The 15,009-nt window shown below is 46.2% G+C and overlaps 2 protein-coding genes and 1 non-coding gene across 3 annotated transcripts; 1 reads left to right on the forward strand and 2 right to left on the reverse strand.

Annotated features, from left to right (window-relative positions):
* Window positions 1–5,893: 5,893 nt before the first annotated feature.
* F5J12DRAFT_719768 (GH3 auxin-responsive promoter) lies at window positions 5,894–7,791 on the reverse strand (the record flags this gene model as incomplete). The annotated part of the gene is made up of 7 exons (XM_051741190.1): window positions 5,894–6,171; window positions 6,232–6,378; window positions 6,442–6,595; window positions 6,648–6,824; window positions 6,875–7,024; window positions 7,083–7,320; window positions 7,382–7,791. The coding sequence occupies 7 exons, from the start codon at window positions 7,789–7,791 to the stop codon at window positions 5,894–5,896; spliced, it is 1,554 nt and encodes a 517-aa protein (XP_051600413.1).
* Window positions 7,792–11,123: 3,332 nt separating this feature from the next.
* On the reverse strand, window positions 11,124–11,196 carry F5J12DRAFT_t109. Its single transcript has one exon. It is a non-coding gene; the product is annotated as a tRNA-OTHER (tRNA).
* Window positions 11,197–12,760: 1,564 nt separating this feature from the next.
* Window positions 12,761–14,444, forward strand: F5J12DRAFT_905242 (uncharacterized protein; the record flags this gene model as incomplete). Its single annotated transcript, XM_051748635.1, has 9 exons — window positions 12,761–13,000; window positions 13,027–13,128; window positions 13,188–13,349; window positions 13,380–13,421; window positions 13,515–13,688; window positions 13,742–13,876; window positions 14,040–14,153; window positions 14,191–14,325; window positions 14,349–14,444. The coding sequence occupies 9 exons, from the start codon at window positions 12,761–12,763 to the stop codon at window positions 14,442–14,444; spliced, it is 1,200 nt and encodes a 399-aa protein (XP_051600414.1).
* Window positions 14,445–15,009: the final 565 nt, after the last annotated feature.

Here is a 15,009-nt window from a genome sequence, read left to right on the forward strand (position 1 = left end):
AGCCAACTGCACCTGCTAGGTGCTGAAATGTGCCCCTGCATCTGTCAATCCAAAGTTAGTAGATGTGTCAGTTAGATGTTACCATAGAGTATTATTTTTGACAGTCAACTTGAAAACTTGTGACTTGAGTACTTTGTTGCACTCTTGTAGTACTGCAATCTGCTTCAAGCTGGGATGACTATATGCACCCTAAAACAAAGTGATCAGTCAAACTGACTCAAGAAATGTGTAACTTACACTATGAAATGGGGACAGTGCAGACATGGTTGCCTCACCCACCATCAGCAAAATGCTGAAGTCATTTAATGACTGTGAGAAACTATAGTGATCCAGCTGTATTGTCAGGGTGTCCACTTGACCAAAGTTGTTTAGAAGCATTGTTTGAGTTCCCATCATTCCCATTGTGTGCAGAGTCATGCTTGGACACATCAGGCAATGTGATGGGAAGACGAGCAGATGGTAGACTGCCGAAGATGCAGACACAGATGTGTGACACCCATATAGTCACATGCCCAGGTTTAGTGTCCCTTAACCTTCACCATGTCATCCGAGTCCCTGACACATGTCCTCGATGCAGTGCAGGACGTTATATACCTCAAGGTCGATGGATTCATGTCTGATTGGAACACCCATTGTTTTACAATTGACATTGCAACACCTGGCCCACAAAAAATTGTCTTTTGTTTGAAGGATCTTACCACTGTGCCCACAAAAGACAAGTAAATCTTAGTTTCAGTTTTAATTAAGCAGGGGTCACTAAGATATTTTTGCAGTCAGCCAGCTGATGCAGACTTGGCACCAGAAGAGATTGCATTAAACAAAGTCAAGGAGGCTAGTCTTGAACTCAACATTGTGCAGAGAATCTTTATGCAAGCATATGAGGGATCTATCAGACTCCAAGAGGCATATCTCTGAGTCTGTGAAGCAGACAGTAGGCTCAATGAGGCCTGCAATGAGCTTACTTGGTGATGTGCTGGACACACTGATGCTGGAGCCACTTCACAAGACCTGAAAACTGAGAGCAACTTTCCAAGGTATGTCTATTCTTAATATCATCAAGGACTTATAACTGATTTTCTTTTCAAGATTTGAACCTATCTCCACTTCTCCATGCAGAATCCTTCCGAGACACTTGGGTAATCTGAATGTGCCCCCTGACACTTACAAGCATAAGCCTTCAGGAGGAGTGTAGAGTTGAATGAGCACAACATTGACAAATCCATCATGATCTGGCATTTGTCCACTGACTGGCATTCTTGTAGCCAGCCTTGTGAAATATTGGACCTCACCAAAATGTTCCTCACCTGCATGTATAAACTTTTATCCTGTTAAAATCATTCTTGAATGAAAGAAAATGATTTCACCTTGACATTCCAAGACACATGAAGTTTTTCTGGCTGTTTCAATTGCTCTCACCACAGTGATCACATGACCTGGCCATTGGGGAGCTGTAGGTGAGCCCACTGCTGGAACCACTGTAGACCTCCCAGGAATTGGGCTATGACAAGTGCATCTTGTCCTTCAGGAAGCCATGGTTGTTTGTCTCATTTGAAGAGTAGCACATATCCTCTGCCTAGCTGTACAGAGAGGTGGGAAGGACCTCTTGTGCCACTGTCATCAAGCTCCAGCATGCTCACAAGTAATGTGTTTACCTTAGTTCATTGACAAGGTGGAGGACTTGATGAACACATGGGCATATGAAATACAGACAGTTCTCCTGTAGTTTATAGTACAAAAGTTCGAAGTCATGCTCCCAGCAGCAAAAGAGCACAAAAGCATGCTTGAGATCCTCCTTGATACAGTGCTGGGACATGATTTGAATGCCAGGAACAAGCTTGCAGAAGTTGGTCCAATAGTGCTCAGGAAGTATTTGGTAAAGAAGTGCAGGTGTGAGACAAAATATATACAAGTGGAATTCCCAGGTCTTGTAGTTGGCACTGAGTTTCTCTGTGATGTTCTGCAGCTTGCAATCAAAAGAGCCTGGGATGTAGGAGCCAGCCCATTCAACCACCAGTCTGTGCACAGACCACGTGTCCTCATCATGAAAGATAGTGCAATCCCAAGACTCCTTGGTGTCAGAAGGAGCACATTCAATCGTACCTCACCACAGGGATAAAAAGAGGTCCAACAGATTACTGGAGAGATGCATAAGGTCCATTGTCATACACAGTGGCACTCCAAGCAATTGTGTTGGCTTCAAGCCTAAGATGAGAGGCAGCTTGGTAATCCTGGTCTCAGTCTTATGCTTATCCCACTGTTGTTGGCTAGGAGAACTGATGATAAGGTGCAGGTTCTCTGCATAGTCACCAGAGCCACCAAGAGGAAGGTGAAAGACATTAATGTCAGGGTGGTTACTTCCAGAAGGGCAATTGTCACATGGTCACAGAAGTGTGGGATAATAGTGTGTTCTGTGAGTCTTTTGTCAGCCTGGTGTTGGGCAGTACATGCAGCATCCATTTTTGCCACTATGACCAACCATTCCATCCCAATAAATGAGCCCTGGCCTGTCCACTGTTGTGAACAGGAGATATAAATTTGCCTGAAACTTGGTATTGCACAATGAGTCCCATATGTGAAGGCCCTCAGATTGAAGCACAGAGAGATTATGCATGCCAATGAAGAGAAAAGAATCAAGATTTTTGGGTTTGTTTGGTCCGGGTATAAACCCACCAGGAAGACTGTGTGTTTTCTTGTATCACTTGTCAGGAGACAGATTGAGGATGATCCAGATATAGAGCCAACAGTCAGACTGTTTGCTCTCATACAACTGAGTGCCATTGAGTGACACTGAGAGAATGATGTCATTCTCCTGGATTTTGCCATCCAGAATGATGCTGAGATAGTCCCACCCTGCAGTGAAATCATCAGTTAATGATGTGGATGTAATTTCTTGGAACTTACCTGCAATGATGTGATGTCATTGATTATTGATATTGATCCAGTCTCTTGGAGTTCTGCTAGAACCTGCTGAGTGCACTCATACAGATAGCACATGTCACAAGCCTGTGCAGGATTGTGATAGAGTGCCTGTAGCTGTGGTCCTAAAGGAATAGTAGTGAATCTCTTGGCAGAGATCTTGTTATGCCCACTGGTGCCCTGCAAGTGCTGTTGATTCCAGCAAGAAGACCCACAGATGGGACATTCTTTGAGGTTAACATAGGGCCCCATGAATGCAATGCAGCTGTCAGGGCACATGTTGTGCTGGACATGCTCAACACCTGTAAGACATGCTATGAGAGTTTTGACCTTGTAGAATGATAGTATGTCATCAATACCATTTGCAGTAGGAAAGTTTCAAATTGTCGACTGGCAAACTTTTTTGTATGTCTCCTGTGATGAATGCTCCATAGCAAGATATACAGATATGCTGTGCTGGTGGCCAGGATTATTGATTGACATGGGAAGGTGGGGTGGATTACAAAGGCATATCAATGACTCTATACTCAGCTTCACAATAGGATCTTCTAAAGTTGCTTGGGAAAGAGCTGTGATAAAATGAAGTGTATCCTTTAGTACCTGAAGAACTGCTTTCTCCTGCAATTCTGAAAGGTTGATTGTGGGATGTGGGTGATGTTCATAGTGGATTTCGACCTGCATGAGACACAGAGGTGAGTCAGGCAAATTTTTGTCAGGAAAATGAGGAGGCAAATTGGGCATATTTTCATCAGGAAAATGATGAGGTGCAAGGAAGGCATATTTTTGTCAGGAAAATGAGAAGGTGCAAGCAGGTCTATCACCATCAGGCAGCTGGAGATTCTGAAATGGTAGAAGTTACATTGTACAATCAGTAAGTTGAAGATAAAACATACCTTGAGTTCTGTATTGTTTTCTGGATGCACTTGGGCATTTTTGGCATGCTTGTGCTGTCCTATGAAATGGTTAGGGTCCTCATTTTCCTTGGCTCACTTGGCTAGTCCACAGTGTGCCTCAGCCCTATGAACACTGGGGGACACAGAATCATCAAAAGCCTGTGGTGAGTCTGGTGTGCCTGGAGCAGCCAGTATATTGGAAACACACTCTCCCAAGAGTCTTGCCAAATGTATACATTGCCTTTCTTCATTTTGTTGGTGCTTCATTGAGATGTTGTGGCCATGTAGTATGGGTGGACACCTTGTGCAAGTGCCTGAAGCCATATTTTGTGCAGACACAACTGTATTGGTCCATAGCTGAATACAACAGTTGGTGGAAAGTTGTGGAGGACAAGGCAAAGAAAAGCTTCACATGCATGTGAAGTAAAGCTAGTAAAGCATTGCTTTGCATTTTTGCTATCAACCATTGCATCAATGTGGACTTCACATCACAAAAAAGTTGCATTATCAGCTTGAGTAACAAAAACTAAGAATGGGTAATAGTCCTAAATAGGAAATTCATAACACAAGCATTTCTGGCTATGCCTGGACATGTCAAGTTTTCACTGGGGTTCATGGCCATTCACTAGTAGCTAGTGAGCTTGCGATCTTGTGTAGAGTGAACTCGGCCTTCGTAGCGATCACGTGAATCTTAGATTATCCCCTGAGAGTCTTCGCCTCTTCGTCTTCGACTTCATCATCTGCGCTCGTCCTGTCGGATTTCTCGCGCATATACCTTTCGAACTTTGCTCTCCCTCCCGCCTCCCTCTTCACACTCATACACCCTTAGCGTGAGTGGTCGGTCTGGTGGCCTCCCGCCTTTTCTCTTTCTACTCGTCCGCTCACTCACGCTCAGAAGGCCGCTCCCTATGCCCTTCGATCCTTCGCGCGCACGATCTTACTCGTATCACCTCGTGGGCTGATCACGTGACCCCAATCATGTACCTCCGTCCAGCTTCAGATCACGTGACCCCCCTTCCACGTGCGCCACGTGCCTCGGCATCTCGGCATGTCGGGATTCGGTCGCTATGCCTTTCGTGTGCTCAGCGACTCGCGGCCTTCCCCCCACACCTGATAGATCGTTCTCACACTCGTCTCACACACGATCTACTTGTTTCCTATGCGTCCCTCTTTTCTCTAGCGTATTTCTGTTTCTGTGCCTTCCTTTCTGTTAGTCATATCTCCTAGCGTTTTCACCTAGCTACGAAGGTTGCAGCAATTTAGCAAGAAACACTTGCCAAATATAGAAAAAAAGTCACCCAGCGTGACATTACAATGAGTTTCCCATTTTTCTGACTAGCAGTCAAATCAAATATAAACTGCATCGTGTCTGTCTGACTCGGACTGCTTATACATACTTATGTGGTCCGCAAACACATTTAGAAACTGGGTCAAGTAATATACCACTAGTAATCCTAAGTACTAGATATAAGCGCCGAATTCCTCCGGCAGAAACCTTGTTTACAAATCGAGCATGAAGTTAGTATTAACTGATTACGATTACAGTGGTTTGCGAAAATAATGTCAGTGGCAAAATATTCGTGAGCGCGTCGTGAACTCTGCCCAATAAGGAAATGTACCAAGCTGGCATGAAGACAAGGCTAGTGAGACTAAACTACCGTCACCCCGACTCACCAAAATCTCACCGGCGACGGGTCAGAACTCGCGGTCGTCGACGAAACGAGTAAGAACGAGCGCACGCTCGCCCAGCATCATGGAAGAGCAGCGTATCGTCACCGTGCACAGCCAAAGGATGTATTTGTTCGAGATGATAGATACCATATGCCTCAATGACCGTGGATGGGTACATTGCAGCACATGTCGAAGGCCCCTTCGATGCGGAGAAGTTTTACAGTTTCATTTCAGAAGAAGTGGTATGTATTTACTACGCCATCTCGTGAGTACATGATGTGGTTTGGACATCGCTGTTACTCATATACACACTATGTAATAGCTGGCTTCACCACTCTTAGAAAAACTTCAAGCGCCTGTACATTACTATACTACGAGCACGTTAGTCAGTGATAGCGTCGACGGTCTTGCAGTCAGCCTTGCAAGGCTCCGTCGTTCGAATCTATACCCAATTCGCTCCGGACCCGCGCTAACATCCACTCTCGGGCCGTATTGTCCTTCATCGACACAGGGACCTTCCCTTGTCCGGAACCAGAGTTGGTCACTTCAACTTTCCATCGTCTGTACTCCCCGAACGTCCCAGGTTCCAACACCCGGATAGTCGGTATCTGCATTCTTTCTGGATCAAACTCTTCGTTCAGGCGGCAAAGTTCGCTGTGGAGCTTCATGGGAGCTTTGACGGCCTCGGGATCTTTGAAATTGGTGGTAGTAAGAACCATCACGAACTAACTGGGAGATATCAATCACGTACGAAGTTCGCCATGAACTTCCACAAGATATCCAAGAGTGGGAACCCCACTGTGGCTATCGATGATGGTAGTGAACTCAACTATTGGGGCAAGGGTATCTTGCACCGCTAAAATAGCAGTGGTGATATGCTTTTCGGTCAGCACACCCCCTGCCATCCACGTAATGACACTACACATTCCCTTTAGTCAAGAGTCTCAGTGAGGTTAATAACATACTTGCTTTCGTCGTTCGAAATAACGAATGATAGGTGAGCCATCTGTTGGATCAAAACCTGCAATTTCGACGATATCTCCAAGACGGTAGCGCCACAAACCGTCACGAGTGGTGCACACGATCTCGTAATGTTTCCCGACCTCAAGTAGCCACTTTCCTTTGAATCAGATTGGACCGGGTAAAAGAAGAGGGGAACAGGCTTACAGGGGGCACGACACTAGACGCATTTTCCTCCTTGGTTACGTCAAGGTATTCGAAGATGTCTTGTGATGTCATTTTGAAAAGGTTCAGGTCTGCAGGGTCGTAGATTATAGCAACGCTGGCTTCGGAACTGAAAAACCCGGGGTTACGCAATTGCACAGGGCCCAAGTAGAATTGTAACTAATGCAAAAGCTAGGCGTGAGGGTGTCTGTCTATGTAATGAAGCTGACCTTCGGAACCGCGACAGAGAAAACACCGCTACCGATAGAGATAGTACGCGTGAGCATCGGCCAAATTTTCAACAGCCAGCCAGGTTGGTCGTTTGCTTTACCGACTGCGCGAAGCTGAGCAGCACGCTCTGGGCGTGGAGGGAAATGGGGCTGAATAGAATATCCGGCTCAGCTTGCCATAAATGTCAACTGGTGGGGAGAGGGTTACTTGAAGGTATTCCCGGACATCTTTGATCCCGTCCCAGGGGGGAAGTTCACCTGTCTCGATGGAAGCAATCAGGGCTTCCCACTCGTCTTCCATGTACCGTATCATATCGACTGCGGACGTAGTAAAGTTTATAAATATGGTTTCAACCTTGCTATTCGCGAGTGCGAAGAGTGTGTGCGTGAGCAAGAATGTGCGATAATCGCGGATGAAGCCGACGGCGATCGGAGAAGTAGACCAACTTCCTGGTGAGCGACGAGCTTACTGTAAAATACAATCATTTGAACTTGCAGTTGGGAGACGTACCCGCTGACTTAATATTCAAGTGATCGTTCTCCACTTCCAAACCATACTGCGCGCGGATCGCTCCGGATGACCCCAAACCGACAGAGATTGTCCTAATGATGTCTCCACTTTGATTTTGGATTTTCACCAACTGACGACAGTGGAGGGAAAAGATCCGGAAGGTCTCCCCTCCGTCACCAATGAGATGGTGTACTGAGCCTGGATACTGATACTTGCAAAAAAGCTTTGGTTTTGAACCCGAGGTCGAACTCGTGACCGCTATGTGATGAGGCAAACCAGGCGAAAACATGTCTCGAACATCGTCCTCCTGACAAGTTTCCGCAAGGAACTTAGCCGCGAATGGCTCGTAAGAGTCGTACGTCGTTAACGGGATTGTGGTGCGAAAGGTATCCAGAAGGACTACCATCCGAGATGCCATCATCATCATCCCTCCCAAAATTGCGTATCGCACTGTGAAATGCCGTAAAGACAGGAGATTCGGAAAAACAACGGGTGTCTTTGTTCTTCTTGATAAGAGCTACCCATGTAGCCTCTACGGCGATTTTTGAGTACACCGACAAGATCAGAGGACAAGACATGGACAGGCTGGGGAACCTGTGGGGTAGACATCGTGATCTGTGGACAGGCAGCATGCCTAAATCCGATATACCGATATTATAGCTACACACGTGCGTCAGGTATTGGCACCGCGCAACCTCCGAGGGATTGACAAGAACCTAGTGTGCTCCCGAGTTTGATCCTATGATCAGTCAGCCACATGAGCATGCCCCATTGGCTAGGAGTCACATCAAATGTGACCTGCATCGTGTCTGTCTGACAGGCACCTTCATCGGAACCAGAACCGAACTTTATAACTCGGGCTGCCTATACACACTTGTATGGAAAGCTGGAGCATCATGCTCCCCCGGACTTCGGATTTCGGCGAATTGCATTCTGCATTTGGGAGTTTGGCATTTGAGGACCTCGAGTACTGCAAATTACATATTCAACTTCGATAAATTACACTTTGGACTTGGGAGTTTTGCATTTTGGACTTTGGAGTTTTGCATTTTGGACTTTGGGGTTTTGCATATTGGACTTTGGAGTTTTGCATTTTGGACTTTGGAGTTTTGCACATCGTACTTGGGAGTTTTGCACATCGTACTTGGGAGTTTCCTGCATCATTCTGGGTAGTTCTGTGTACTGTCCTTCACATTTCATACCAAGTATGTATTGTAAGGAACACCATTCCCTGTCCTCCTGATGTCAATTGTGATAATTGTAGCATTACTGTGATGCAAGACTGCCCAGCTCCCTTATACCAGTAGTGATGCATCAATATACTAGTAGTGCAGATCTGAGACCTCCCCCCCCCCTTAGGAGTTTCTCCCCACAAATCCCCACAGTTTATTTTCATCACTCCTCCGCATTTTATGTAATTACATAAGCATAAAAAAGCGCAGCCACTACTCCCAAAACATGTCCTCATTTGGCATGTGCCTGATATCCAACATTCCCACACACTGCCTTCATTGCCCCCAGCCTCCCCTTCCTTCCTGGGTTCTGTCCCTGCCCTGTAGGCATTGTATATGATAGTTAGATGTACTATAAGTGTATTAGACCATAAATGAATGCTTTTCTGCCCATCCTAATGGGCCCAAATGATTGCAAAGTGTGATAGGGGGAAAAACAGAAAAAGCAAACACTTTTTTGATATATTGGGCATATCTATCTATTTATTGTGTCCCCTTGAAGGGGCCATGTGTCCATACAACACCATACAACATATCAACAGTTGATAGGCTGGGATGGGGTGCTTCAAGTGCAGTGGCACAATTGCCTCCTCCCTGTGTTACACCCTGAAAATATTTTTCTGTGCTTTGTGGCACTGGTAATGTAATCTGACACAGTGTAGTGGTCATAATGAGTGTATTCACATGTAATTTGATCATCCATGAAGGGTCTGAAAGGCTCTGAAAAACTGGAAAGTATCTTAGGGGCTAAAACAAAAAAGTGTTTGCATTTTTGATATATTTGACATGGGCACTTAAAAAAGGAATCAGATTGGATGATGGCTCTGTACCTACAACATATCAACCACTCATTATGTGTGGCAGAAACCTTGAGGTGTTGTGCCATGATTTCTTCCTGCTGGTATTTAGGGGTTTCATCAAGTTCTAGGCTGTATACTGCTGTGCTGACTATCTAAGTAGCACTGGAATACTGATTGGCAGTCACCACAACATTCCCAAGTGCATACCTCCAGGGGAGAGCACTGGGGACTGAAACAATCCTCCAGAGGGCATGGGAAAAAGTGCAAAAAAATTGCAGAGACTTTCAAAACATATCAAAAGGATGAATTTTTGTGGGTAGGGTGAGAGCAGAAGGCTACTCAAGTTAGCCTAGACACAGAACTCAGACTTGAAATGACAAAGTCTATATTATCTACTAACCTAGACACAGAACTGTGTAGGTGGTGAGTAAAGAAAGGTGTACTTTAGTAGTGGAATAACACTGTACCTCAGACTTGAAATGATGAAGTCTGAGGTGTAAGGTAAGACAAAGTGTAAACTAAGTACCTAACATATTATGTAATCAACTCAGTGTAGACTGGATGGCATACTGTGCTCCAACATGAATTAGCACACCACACACAATGTATGGTATCCAATGGATGGTAGTACTGAGTTTCTGTTAGGAATGATGTGTGTGTGGTGACTGACATGGGAATGGCTAGGTACAAGCAATGATATGTGCAAGGATGACCAGCTTAGGACTCAGTATGTTCAGGCAGAGATGTGGGTCAATGAGGTGATGTTCTCATCTCATGAGGATTCTTTCCCCTGTGGTAGCTACCTTATATCTGTTGATGCACATTAATTATATTTCTTACACTGGTAATATCTTACATAAGCACAGTCATTTCAGCACATTGTTTTTCCTTTGTGCACCTCAGTCTTTTCCCAATAGAAGCCTGAGGTGAGGTTCCCTTCATTATGAGTTACAGCTATCTTACTGAAACTATAAAGTATCTTCTCTTGTTAGGTTAGTTGTACCTTAGTCTTCTCCCAATAGAAGCCTGAGTATCTTCTCTTGTTAGTCTGTCACTACTCAGAAACACCCCTTCAGAAATATCTACATCATACATTTGATATCTCATCTGTTGGGGCATGTCTGCCCCTACTCCCACCTTTGTATTTTGTTTTTGCTTACCCCCTCTTGGGGTTATGATATGTATCTTGCACCCTTTGCACATCATCATTTCCTTATCTGGGTGTGACAGCAGATTGGTACTCCTACAGTTTCCCTTGGTGATGAGATATACATACATGTAACATATTATATTCATCACCCATTAAACCCCAAAAAATGTGAAAAGTGATACACTGTGAGCTGTGATTCAATGGATATGTACATTTGACTACTCAAGGTGTAGGAGACTAACACTAAGTCTGAAGTTCTGAGGCTGTGTCACACTCAAGTTGGTCTAATATAGTCCCAGGAGGTCCTATCATATGAAAAAATCTCAGTACTACCATCCATTGGATACTATACATTGTGTGGGGTGTGCTATTTCATCTTTTTGATATGTTTTGAAAGCCCCTGCAATTTTCTGCAATGTGGAGGAGTGATGAAAATAAACAGTGGGGATTTGTGGGGAGAAACTCCTAAGGGGGGGGAGTGTTGAATTTGAGATCATGTGACCTCAGGGCCAACTACACTACCACTTGCCAAGCAGTGAACAACTAAAGGAAAATATGACCAAGCCAGGATTTGAACCCAGGACCCCCTGGCATATACCCAGGTGCTCTAACCACTGAGCTACCTGGCCTTGGGTACTCAATGGTGCTTGTAGGATTAGTGCAGATTACTACTCCAACAGGGAGGGTCTCAGATCTGCACTACTAGTATATTGATGCATCACTACTGGTATAAGGGAGCTGGGCAGTCTTGCATCACAGTAATGCTACAATTATCACAATTGACATCAAGAGGACAGGGAATGGTGTTCCTTACAATACATACTTGGTATGAAATGCAAAGGACAGTACACAGAACTACCCAGAATGATGTGGGAAACTCCCAAGTACAATCTGCAAAACTCCCAAGTACAATCTGCAAAACTCCCAAGTATGATCTGCAAAACTCCAAAGTCCAAAATGCAAAACTCCCAAGTCCGAAGTGTAATTTATCGAAGTTGAATATGTAGTTTGCAGTACTCGAGGTCTTCAAATGCCAAACTCCCAAATGCGGAATGCAATTCGCCGAAGTCCAACGTCCGGGGGAGCATGATGCTCCGGCTTTCCATACACTTGTGTAGTCCGCAAACACATTCAGAAACCGGGTCAAGTAATGTACCATCAGTAATCCTACTAGATATAAGCACCGAATTCCTTCCGCGGAAACTTTGTTTACAATTCGAGCATGAAGTTAGTATTAACTGATTAATAATAATATAGTGCTACTATGTAGTAAATATAGTGAGAAGCTCTCACAACGCAAAACAAACGCGACCGCCACAGCCACAATTTCCTCCTCCCAGTGACCTTGCAAACAACTTACTTGTAATACCGCTTGCACCTTTACAATTTGGTGACGTCGATTCAACTACCTTGGCTATCCGGGTGGGTTATGATGCGCCTGCAGAGCGTTTGGGGAACGAGGTGTCACGTACGTCGAGTTGATCGAGTCTGCACGATATGGAGGTGCGATAGAGGTTCGAAACCATAATCGATATTGCAGAAGGTTGAGCGCTGAAGAAGATTCCCTGGCCGGGGCATGTACCGTCGATGTTTGCATACAATTCGACTCCAAAAATTGGAGCATGCGGGTTTGATGCGGGTTGCGAAATACGAAGGGTGGAGGACTGCATGGGTGAGTTCTTTCTGTAAGACGAGTTGGTCACACAGTCAGGGGGACAGAAGTACTTACAATGAAGAGCATGGTAGGGACGCGTCACATCCCCCGACCAACACGGACTCACAGAACGGACGTTACCCCCTGGTCTAGGCGTTGATTATTAGTACCCATTCACGCTATGTTCCTTTCAGGTCTTTTCTTTTGTGGGGTGAGTCGTGAACCGCGTGTATCCCACTGATATCGATATTTTTACGCGAAAGAGTTGCCAGGTACGTGAGTTGATCGTGGATGTTGCATGAGAGTGCCATGTGTGTGGTATAGCAATACATCACACAAGAAATTGGCTCTCATCAAAGCGAGGGTGTTAGCTGGTGAGCTAGTGGTCGCGCTTCGTCGGATACTTGTGTCTTCTCCCTGGGGTTCAACGGTAACCTGATACGTGCATTACCGTGCATTCGGACCCCCTAGTGGATGACTATCTACCACACCGCACGAGCTGTGAGTCAGAGTGTCTCTCCATCATCCTACCCGCCGCCATGTCCTGCTTCATCGCCAGTGGTGCCACTTGCACCCCCTGGTACTATGCACCCACGCGGACCCATTTATCCGTCGCGCCCCTCCATGCCGGGGACCACCCCCACGGCGCGATCGACAACTCTTATATCGTCGCGTTCAGGGAAGACGTGTCCCCTGCTCTGATGGGCAACTATCTCAACTTCTTGCAGATGACTCGTGCCTCAGATTCCCTCCGTGGAGATACGTGGTTGACAGCCTTCGTCATACTTGTGACGGCGGGCTCGAGAGATACGTAGGCAAGTTCACTGAGGGAGTCGTGGGACAAATCCACAGGATACCCGAGGGCAACCTCGTGGAGAAAATTCAGTTATCCGCGCGATATTTTTCAGTGGGTGCGTTTCTCATCTCTTATTTCGTTCACGTACTCACTCGGGTACGCGACAATAGGGTTTGGTGCGGATAAGCCTTCGACCCAAGTTGACTTGCTCGATTTTCACAAAGTATGTCTATGATGATGTGGCAGGAGAGGGTGTAGAGGCCTATGTTATCAACACAGGTATCCCTGTCGAGCATGCACAGTTCTGGGACCTCGTAGCCTGGGGATTAGCCGTGCTTCGCGGCGACACAGACTGATGAGAGCGGTCACGGTACTCATTGTACCGGCACCATCGCTTCTGCAAGGTACTGCGCTGTTAAGAAAGCATGAGTGATTGCAGTCAAGGTCCTTGGCTCGAAAAGTCAGTGGATCCGCGTCCGCCGTCGTTACTGGAGTAGAAATGGGCTCGTAAGTCAGCTCTCGCGAAGGCCGAGGAAGCATGCATCGAGCGTGCTGCAACCAGAAAAGGCAAGCACAGGGGCTCCGTTGGGAACATGACGAATCTTAGCAGTGGCAAATCGACTGATTTGGACATCACAGTGAACAGGGCTTTCACTTTGCTGTCGTTACAGGTACGTACCCATTAGTTAGCTATGTGTGCGCAGTCGACCTACTAACACCCTAGTTAGGTAACGGCGATCGGAAGGCTTGCATACACTCTCCTGCCGGTGCTGAGAAGGCAGTCACCGTTGGTGCTTCTACTCTCAGTGAAAGAGCCTACTTCTCAAACTACGGCAAATATGTCAAAGTGTTGCGCTCGGTCAGTCCGCACTTGCCAGCTTTGTGTTATTTCTTTATTGTTCCGGCCTTTCCCTAGGGACCATTCCGGACATCCATCATTTGGAAACTTCGGTGAGTCTTCCTACAGGTGCGAGGCCCAAACCTGCCGAAACGCTGACCAGAGTTATTACGCCTTAAGCTAGCTAACATCAATCAAAGGCATCAACATCCTGTCTACCTGCAAGGGTAGTCATCATGCGATTGCTGCTTTTTCGAGTACCTTTATGGCTTCTCCCCCACACTGCCGGCTTCATGGCGTACTTAGTCTCCCTGCTCAGTATTCAACTCTTAAAGAATGCTGCACCTTCAGACTGGAACGACCGGTATCCTTCGATATACACCATTGCGTACATGGCTCTTCCTCGCTGGATCGTGGCCTGCCTCCCGCCGCCTGAATTCCTTGCGCCTATTCCTTCGGACGACGTTATCGTCCCTCACCTTAGGCCCTTAAGTGCGCATTCCGTAAGCTGTCCTCCAAGGACCCCATCAATAACGCTGGTGACGGCAGCTCCAACAAACTCATCTTCAACAATGCCTCATCGAATTAGAAACAAATATTAGTACATCCGCACCTAATTCTTTTTTCGTGACCGTGTTCAGCCGTTGTACTCCATGTATCCTCGTTTCTTATGTAGAGTTACCACCCACGCATGACCTTGAAGAGGATGCCTGTAGGCCATGATTGCCCATGCATGTGTCCTCTTCAAAGCTATGTACCAACATCAACGACCTACGACTGCTGCCAAGTGATGAGCTAGTCCGAGCATTGAATGACCTGGCATGGAGATACGAAAATCGTCTTAGTCCGCGCACACCAGCCAATTGAAACCCGGGGCTTTGCCACTCATCAATAACCTAGTGATGCGCATGGAAGATATACATAGTTTCCGTTTATCCCCTATCAAATGTGAGTTCCACGGTAACCTGACACATGACCGTCCATCTGATCTTCCTGCCCGTATCTACGGCACCGCGCGAACTGTAAGTCAGCCCGATATCGGTCCTGCATGTCCCCATTAACGGCGTATAAAAGACTCGGTTATTCAGACGTTAGCTTATCAGCATCCCCCAGGTGTGCACCTCTTACAACCGATCAGACTCTTGCCATGGCAC

The sequence above is a fragment of the Pisolithus orientalis genome (assembly GCF_024613125.1).
Source record: "Pisolithus orientalis strain OTSU chromosome Unknown F5J12scaffold_12, whole genome shotgun sequence".
Lineage (NCBI taxonomy): Eukaryota > Fungi > Basidiomycota > Agaricomycetes > Boletales > Pisolithaceae > Pisolithus > Pisolithus orientalis.